Source organism: Myotis brandtii, unplaced genomic scaffold, assembly GCF_000412655.1.
Source record: "Myotis brandtii unplaced genomic scaffold, ASM41265v1 scaffold616, whole genome shotgun sequence".
NCBI classification, from domain to species: domain Eukaryota; kingdom Metazoa; phylum Chordata; class Mammalia; order Chiroptera; family Vespertilionidae; genus Myotis; species Myotis brandtii.
The window spans coordinates 315,424-324,344 of NW_005370346.1; the positions used below are offsets into that span (position 1 = coordinate 315,424).

Below are 8,921 nucleotides of genomic sequence, written 5' to 3' on the forward strand. Positions count from 1 at the left end.
TAAATTCAGTTAAAAATATCCTCAGGTGAGCTTATTAAAGAATGAATATAAATAAATAAATTTTGAAAAAAATAGTTAAATATGTAACCTACCAATATAGAAATTTGACAGAATTTGCACAACTTGGTTATCTAGGTGTTTTAACACTCTGATTGCTGTAATACAGAAGACTTGTTTTATAAGTTCTAACCAGAGCTAACAAAAATTTGGTCAACTTATGTTCAAACCTCCCCTCTCCCCCAATGATCTAAAATGAAAGTGACAAATCAGGAATTAGACAAAAGAACATGGGTTATTTACAACCAGGATCATTTGAATAGAACAAATAGCAAACACTTTAAAAAAAAAACTCACCAAAAATAAAATCCACGAGTTAAGTCATTATTTTAGCTATTTGGTAAAAGTTAACTTCTTTTTTACTCAAACATATCAAAACACTGTTTAAAACTTTGGTTTGTAAAATGGAATAATTTGCTATTTCTACTTTCCAAGGTAAAAAACATAAAGTCATTTGTAACCTATTGTAAAACATCTGGGAATTATATAGATTTGAATCCATAATGCCCTAATATTAACCTTTTTTTTTTTTACTGGCACCTGCAGAAGTCATTTAAACATTGTCTAACCAAAAATAAATAAATGAATAAATAAAAAGTTAATATTTTGAGAAGATTCTCTATATAATTTGAGTGCCTATTATTAAGTTCATACATTATCTTATCCTCCCAATAGCACAATATCTATATAATAAAAACCTAAGCAACTGTTAGGGCAGAACGACCAGAACAACCTGTCGCTATGATGCACACTGACCACCAGGGGGCAGACGCTCAACTCAGGAGCTACCTCTGGTGGTCAGTGCGCTCCCACAGGGGGAGTGCTGCTCAGCCAGAATCTGGGCTTTCAGCAGTGGTGGCAGGAGCATCAAGCAGGGGGGCAATAAAGAGTGAAGGGTCTCAGATTGCGAGAGGGCGCAGGGGACCCTGCCCTCCAGTGCACAAATTTCGTGCACCGGGCCTCTAGTATTACTAGACCCACTTAAGAAGTGAGGAAACTGCCTGGCTGGTGTGGTTAAGTGGTTGAACATTGACCCAGGAACCAAGAAGTCACTAGTTTGATTCCTGGTCAGGGGACATGCCTGGGTTGCAATGTTCAATCCCCAGTCCCGGCCGTGCAGGAGGCATTCAATCCATGTTTCTCTCTCATCAATGTTTCTATCTCTCTATCCCTCTCCCTTCTCTCTCTAAAATCAATATATATATATATTTTAAAGTGAGGAAGCTGATGCTCAGAAAAATTAGACAATTTAGTCCAGATTATAAGCTGGAAAATGGCAGAAAGGGTTTGACTCCAGTACCAGGTTTTTCTCATGTTCTTGTGTTGTTCCTGTTAATAGTGGGCAACAATATTTAGCACAGTTAAAAATGGTCTTCACAGATTTACAGAAATAGAAAGTAGAATGGTGTTTGCCAGGGGAGGATGGAAGAGGGAGTTATTGTTTAATGGATAAAGAGTTTCAGTTTGGGATGATGCAAATGTTCTGGAGATGAGTAGTGGTAATTTTACAATAATGTGAATGTTCTTAATGCCATTAAACTGTACATTTTGAAATGGTTAAAATGGTGAATTTGTTATGTATATTTTACCACAATAAAAAAAAATAGCATTCAACATCATGCCCATTTTGTTGTTTTCTTACAAATTCTATCATTTTAATATTCAGAATGGTCAAAAGTAGGTTTATAGTTTTGAGTATGCAAAACACAGAGTATATTCCTGTATTATTATTTATAAATTATTTGTATTATTTTTGTATAATGTTCATATTATACAAACAACTGTAAAGCTACTTTTGCCCACACCTGTAGACTTCAGAATACTTTAAAATTAAAAATGTTTCAGTTATATGATTTTCTTTTTAATATTTTTACTTTTATTGAATTTATTGGAGTGACATAGGTTAATAAAATTATATAGGTTTCAAGTATCATTTCTATAATACATCGTCTGTATGTTGTATTGTGTGTTTACCACCCTTCTTTAATCCATTTAGAGTTTATTCTTGTGTGGTGTGAAAAGGTAGTCCAGTTTCATTCTTTAGCATTTATGGACTTTATCAGCTGCTCTTTCTGCATCTATTGATATGATTCTGTAGTTTTTATTCTTCATTTTGTTTATGTGGTGTATCAAATTTACTGATTTGTGGATATTGTACCAATCTTGCATTTCTGGAATAAATCCCATTTGATTATGATGTATGATCTTTTTAATGTGTTGCTAGATACAGTTTGATAATATTTTGTTAAGAATTTTAGTGCGTGAGTCGAGCGGAGCCGGAGACTAGACCGGAGGCCGAACTTGGGATCTGACAAGATGGCCGGGCTGCCCCGCAGGATTATCAAGGAAACCCAGCGTTTGCTGGCAGAACCAGTTCCCGGCATTAAAGCAGAACCAGATGAGAGCAACGCCCGTTATTTTTATGTGGTCATTGCTGGCCCCCAGGATTTCCCCTTTGAGGGAGGGACTTTTAAACTTGAACTATTCCTTCCAGAAGAATACCCAATGGCAGCACCTAAAGTACGTTTCATGACCAAAATTTATCATCCTAATGTAGACAAGTTGGGAAGAATATGTTTAGATATTTTGAAAGATAAGTGGTCCCCAGCACTGCAGATTCGCACAGTTCTGCTATCGATCCAGGCTTTGTTAAGTGCTCCCAATCCAGATGACCCATTAGCAAATGATGTAGCGGAGCAATGGAAGACCAACGAAGCCCAAGCCATAGAAACAGCCAGAGCATGGACTAGAGCTAGACTATATGCCATGAATAATATTTAAATCGATCTCATCATCAAGTGTTCATCACTTCTCCTGTTCTGCCAAGACTTCTTCCTTTTTTGTTTGCATTTAATGGACACAGTCTTAGAAACATTACAGAATAAAAGCCCAGACATCTTCAGTCCTTTGGTGATTAAATGCACATTAGCAAATCTATGTCTTGTCCTGATTCACTGTTATAAAGCATGAGCAGAGGCTAGAAGTACCATCTGGACTGTTGTGAAACGTTTAAAAGCAGTGACCCCTCTCTGCTTTTATTCATTTCTCCCCATCATGGTTTAAGTATAAAGCACTGTGAATGAAGGTAGTTGTCAGGGTTAGCTGCCGGGGTGTGGGTGTTTTCTTTTTTTTGAGGGTGTAAGTAGTTTAATGTTAATTTTATGGGCTCCTTTCCCCCTTTTTATGGTGATCTAATTGCATTGGTTAAATGCAGCTAACCAGTTCTTTAGAATATGCTCTCTAGCCAAGTCTAACTTCATTTAGACGCTGTAGGTGGACAAGCTTAATTGTTTGAACCAAAATGGGAACATTAAACAAACACCATGGCCCTCACAAATAACATTGTGACTTTGCTGTCAGATGTAGAATCCCCCCTTCAAGAAAAGCTTGTGACCATTTGTATGGCTTGTCTGGAAACTTCTGTAAATCTTATGTTTTAGTAAAATATTTTTTGTTATTCTAAAAAAAAAAAAGAATTTTAGCATCCATGTTCATCGAAGATATTAGTCTCTAATTTTCTTTCTTTGTAGTGTCTTTATCTGATTTTGGAATTAGGATTATGCAGGTATCATAAAATGAGTTTGGGAGTCTTCCCTCCTCTTGAATTTTTTTGAATAGTTTGAGAAGGATAGGTGTTCTTTTTTGAATATTTGGTAAAACGCACCTGTGAAGCCATCCTGTCCAGGACTTTTGTTTTTTGATTACTGCTTCAATTACGTAGTTGTAATTTGTGTAATTAGGTTTTCTAATTCTTTCTAATTCACTTTTGGAAGATTGTATGTTCCTGGGAATTTATTCATTTTGTCCAGGTTGTCCAATTTATTAGTATATAGTTGTTCATAATATATTCTTACAAGTATTTTTATTTCTTTGGGGTCAATCGTTACTTCTCCACTTTCATTTCTGATATTATTTATTTGGGTCCTTTCTTTTTCTTGATGAGTCTGGTTAATGATTTTTCTGTCTTGTTTATCTCTTCAAAGAACCAGCTCTTGGTTTCATTGATCTTTTGTACTGTTCTTTAGACTCTATTTTGTTTATTTCTGCTGTGATCTTTATTATTTCCTTCTTTCTACTTACTCTGGCCTTTGTTGTTCTTTTTTCAGTTCATTTAGGTATAGAGTTAGACTGTTTATTAGAGATTTTTCTTGTTCCTTGAGGTAGGCCTGTAATGCTATGAATTTCCCTGTCAAGACTGCTTTTGTGTGTTCAATAGAATTTGGGTTGTCGTGTTTTTATTTTCATTTCTCTCTTTTGATTCTTTTCCTTTATCTCATTGTTAACCTATTCATTGTTTAATAACATAGTAATGAGTCTCCATGTCTTTGTGTGTTTTTCAATTTTTTTTCTTGTGATTGATATCTAGTTTTATACCATTGTGGTCAGAGAAGATACTTGATATGATTTCAGTCTTCTTAAATTTATTGAGACTTGTTTTGTGGACTAACATGGAGTCCATTTTAGATAATGCTCCATGTGCACTTGAAAAGAATGTATAGCCTGCTGCTTTGGAGTGAAATGCTCTGAAGATATCAATGAAATCTATCAGATCTAGTTTGTCATTTAAGGCCACTCTTTCATTGTTGATTTTCTGTCTGGAAGATCTATTCATTGATGTTTTTCTTTTGTTTTATATTTTTTTTCTTTTTTAAAAATTACAGTTGACATACAATATTACTAGTATATTAGTTTCAGGTATACAATTCCATGATTAGACATTTATATAACTTATGAACTGATCACCTTGATAAATCTAGTATCCATCTGACCATATATAGTTATGACAATATTATTGACTATATTCCCAATATATCCCCTATTTTGTAATTTACATCTCCATGACTGTTCTGTAACTACCATTTGTACTTCTTAAGCCCTTTACCTTTTTCACTCAGCCCACACCCACTGTCCCATCTGGCAACCATCAAAATATTCTCTGTATGTATGAGTCTGTTTCTGTTCTGCTTGTTTATTTTGTTTTTTAGATTCCACATATAAATAAAATCATTTCTCTTTCTCTGTCTGACTTATTTCACTTAGCATAATACCCTCCAGGTCCATCCATATTGTTGTGGTTGGCAAGACTTTTTTTTTTATGGCAGAATCATATTGTATTGTATGCACCACTTCTTTATTCATTCATCTGTTGATGGATATTTAGGTTGCTTCCATATCTTGGCTATTGTAAGTAATGCTGCAATAAACATATCGATGTATATATCTTTTCTATTTAGTGTTTGGGGTTTTTTGGATAAATCCAAGAAGTGGAGTTACTGCATCCTTCCTTGTTTTTTGTTATAGACTTTAAAAAAACCCCAAAACCTCTATTTGGTCTCCTATAAGTATTGCTATCCCAGCTTTTTGTTTTGTTGTATTTTGTATTATTTCCATTTTCATGAAATATCTTTTTACACCCCTTTACTTTCAGACTGTATGTTTCTTTTGACCTGAAATGAGCCTCTTGTAGACAGCATATGTAAGGGTCAGTCACTATATATCTCTTGATTGGAGCATTTAATTCACTTGAATTTAACTTAATTGTTGATTTCACATATTAGTGAGATTATATAGATATGTATTTATTGCCATTTTCTTATTCATATTTTAATTTTATTTTTTTCTTCTTATTAAATAAGACCCTTTAACATTTCTTGTAATACTGGTTTGGTGGTGATGAATTAGTTTAGCTTTTCTTTTCTGAGAAGCTCTTTATCTGTCTTCCAACTCTAAATGTTAGCTTTGATGGCTAGAGTAATCTTGGTTGTAGGCCCTTACTTTTCATCACTTTGAATGTTATTTTCCAATCCCTTCTGGCCTGCAAAGTTTATATTGAGAAATCAGCTGACAGATTTATAGGGTTTCCCTTGCAGGTAACTGACTGCTTTTCTCTTGGTGCTTTTTAGATTCTTTCTTTGACTTTAACCTTTAGCATTTTAATTATGATGTATTTGGGTTCATCTTGTTTGGGACTGTCTGAACTTCCTGGACTTGTATGTTTACTTCCTTTACCAGGTTAGGGAAGTTTTCCATCAATATTTTTTCAAATTCGTTGCTCTCTCTCTTCGCCTTCTGGCACCCCATGATTCGAATGTTGCTATGCTTGAAGCTTTCCCAGAGGCTCTTTACACTATCCTCATTTTTTTGGGATTTTCTGTTCTGATTGGATGTTTTCTGCTTCTTTATATTCCAAATTGTGGACTTGGTTCTCTGCATCGTATATTCTACTTTTGATTCCCTGTAATTTATTCTTCATTTTAGTTACTGTATCCTTCATTTATTTACTGGTTCATTGTTATAGTTTCCACGCCCTTTTTTATGCTGTTAAAAGTTCTCACTAAGTTCCTTGAGCATTCGTATAACCATTGTTTTGAACTCTGTATCTGATAGTTTGCTTGCCTCCATTTATTTTTTTTAATTTTTAAATATATTTTATTTATTTTTTACAGAGAGGAAGGGAGAAGGATGGAGAGTTAGAAAAATCAATGAGAGAGAAACATCGATCAGCTGCCTCCTGCACACTCCCTACTGGGTATGTGCCCGCAACCAAGGTACATGCCCCTGATTGGAATCGAACCTGGGACCCTTGAGTCCGCAGGCTGATGCTCTATTCACTGAGCCAAACCAGCTAGGGCTGCTTGCCTCCATTTAACTTATTTATTTTTCTGGAGATTTTTCCTGTCCTTTCATTTGGGACCTGTTTTGTCATCTCCTCATTTTGGCTACACCCCTGTGTTTGTTCCTATGTGTTAGGTAGAGCTGCTATATCTCCTCAACTTGGTAGAGTGTCCTTATTTAGTAGGTGTACTGTAGGGCACTGTGGCACAGCCTCCCCATTTGCTCAAGCTGGGTGCTCCAAGTGTGCTGCCTCTGTGGGCTGTGTGCACTGTCCTGTTGTAGTTGAGTCTTGATTGGTGTTGGCACATCTCTGAATGGATTGACCTCCAAGCCGATCAACTGTAAGGACTGACTTACAAAAGTACAGCAGAGGAACTCCTGTTCAAGGGCTGACTCCACAGAGCAGGACTCACTTCAGTGGGGCTTTGTTGTCCAGAGTTTGCCCTTGAGTGTGTCCCTGTGGAGGTGATTTGGTTATTATATGGCCTTTTCTGAAGCTGTCCACCAGTTGTAGTGGCTCTGGGCCCTCTGGGAGGTTGAAGGTCAGCCACTTCCTGTGGCCACCTACATGAGTGATCTGCATTTGGCTTCTACTTTTGCTGGGCTTGGAGGTGCCCAGGAGAGGCCAAGATGTGAATCAAGGCTGGCTGCAGCTAGTGCCAGGCCAGGGGGCACTTAGCAAGAGAAACAGGGTATGCGTAGACCAGATACTGCTTGTTTACAAGATCTTAGGAAAGTCCAAAACCTGAGCCAAGAAGGGCTGTTTGAATGAAAAAAGCCATTGGAAATGGCTTGGGTGGGCCTGCAAGTTGGTTAGGGCAGGATCTCAGGGAATCACCAGCGCAGGGTGAACAGAGATTGATTGAGACTCAGATATGGTGCGCCCTTGCCAGCTCTGTTTGGGGAGGGCTCAGAAAAGGAACAATGGCTTCTGCCAGCACATCTCTCTGGGAAAAAGCTTCCCCTCTAGCTCTCTTTCTGATAGCAGACAAATTCAGTTCCTGCCTGTATGTCCTTGGTACCTTTTGGGGTGCTGCCCTATTGCTGGAGCTCAAAGTGAGTCCATTTGCAAGCTCTTTAAAAGGAACACCTGGGACTCCAGCAGCCCTCCATCTCACTCAGCCACAAGACCCAATGGTTTTTCACAGCCAGAAGTAATGGGGACTTCTCTTCCTGGCACTGAAACCCTGGGCTTGGAGGCCTGGGGTGGGTTCCGGACCTCTTACCCCTCAGGGTAACCTCCAGAGCCTAGATATCTGTCCTGATTTTTAACCACATGTGGGTGTAGGACCAGATTGGTTTGTATCTGTGCCCCTCCTACCATTCTTGATGTGGCTTTTTCTTTATAGGATTTCTGTTCAGCTAGATTTTAGGCATTCTCAATATTGGTTGTTCTGTAAATTAGTTGTAATTTTGATGTTGTAGGAGGTTCTAAGTACCACATTTTTCTATGCCACAATCTTAACCGGAAATCCTGTTTGATTTTCTTGTTTGTTCATTTGTTGATTTCACCATATAAGTGAAATTATGTGGTTCTTGACATTTTCAGTATGACTTATTATGCTTAGCATGATATAATCAACTTCATCCATTGCAATTATCTATCGAAGCACACTTCAGTTGTTTCCATGTCTTGGCCACTGGGAATAATGCTGAAATGAACATAGGGGTGCAAATATCTTTGTGAATAAATGTTTTCAAATTTTGGGGGTAAGTGCCCAGAAGAGAGGTTGCTGGATCATATGGTACTTCTACTTTCAGTTTTTTGAGCAACTTACCTACTGTTTTCCATAGTGGCTGTCAAGTTTACATTTCCTCCAGCAATGAATGAAGATTCCTTTTTCTGCACCACCTCTCCAACACTTGTTATTATTATCTTATTGATAATGGCCATTCTAACAGGTGTGAGGTGGTATCTTATTGTAGTTTTTTTCAATTTGCATTTCCATAATAGCTAGTGAATTGAGCATCTTTTCTTATACCTATTGGCCATATGTATGTCTTTTTGGCATAAGTGTCTGTTCAGGTCTCCTGTCCATTTTTAATTGGATTGTTTTGTTCTTTTGGTGTTGTTATATACATTTATTTTTTTTAAATGTTTTAATTGATTTGAGAGAGAGAAACATTAACTTGCTATTCCACTTATTTATGTATTCATTGGTTGATTCTTATATGTGCCCTGACTGGGTATCAAATCCCCAACCCTGGCATGTGAAGATGATGCTCTAACCAACTGAGCTACCCAGCCA

At 37.0% G+C, this 8,921-nt stretch overlaps 2 protein-coding genes across 4 annotated transcripts in view; both read left to right on the top strand.

The window, feature by feature from the left end:
- The window catches only part of ZNF569 (zinc finger protein 569), a 99,314-nt gene that overhangs the window by 26,281 nt on the left and 64,112 nt on the right, over positions 1-8,921 (top strand). The gene's annotated exons all lie outside the window — the stretch shown is intronic.
- Positions 2,314-3,514, top strand: LOC102240892 (ubiquitin-conjugating enzyme E2 N). The gene has a single exon (XM_014528093.1). It carries the CDS (start codon positions 2,374-2,376, stop codon positions 2,836-2,838), a length of 465 nt encoding a protein of 154 aa, XP_014383579.1. The 5' UTR covers positions 2,314-2,373; the 3' UTR covers positions 2,839-3,514.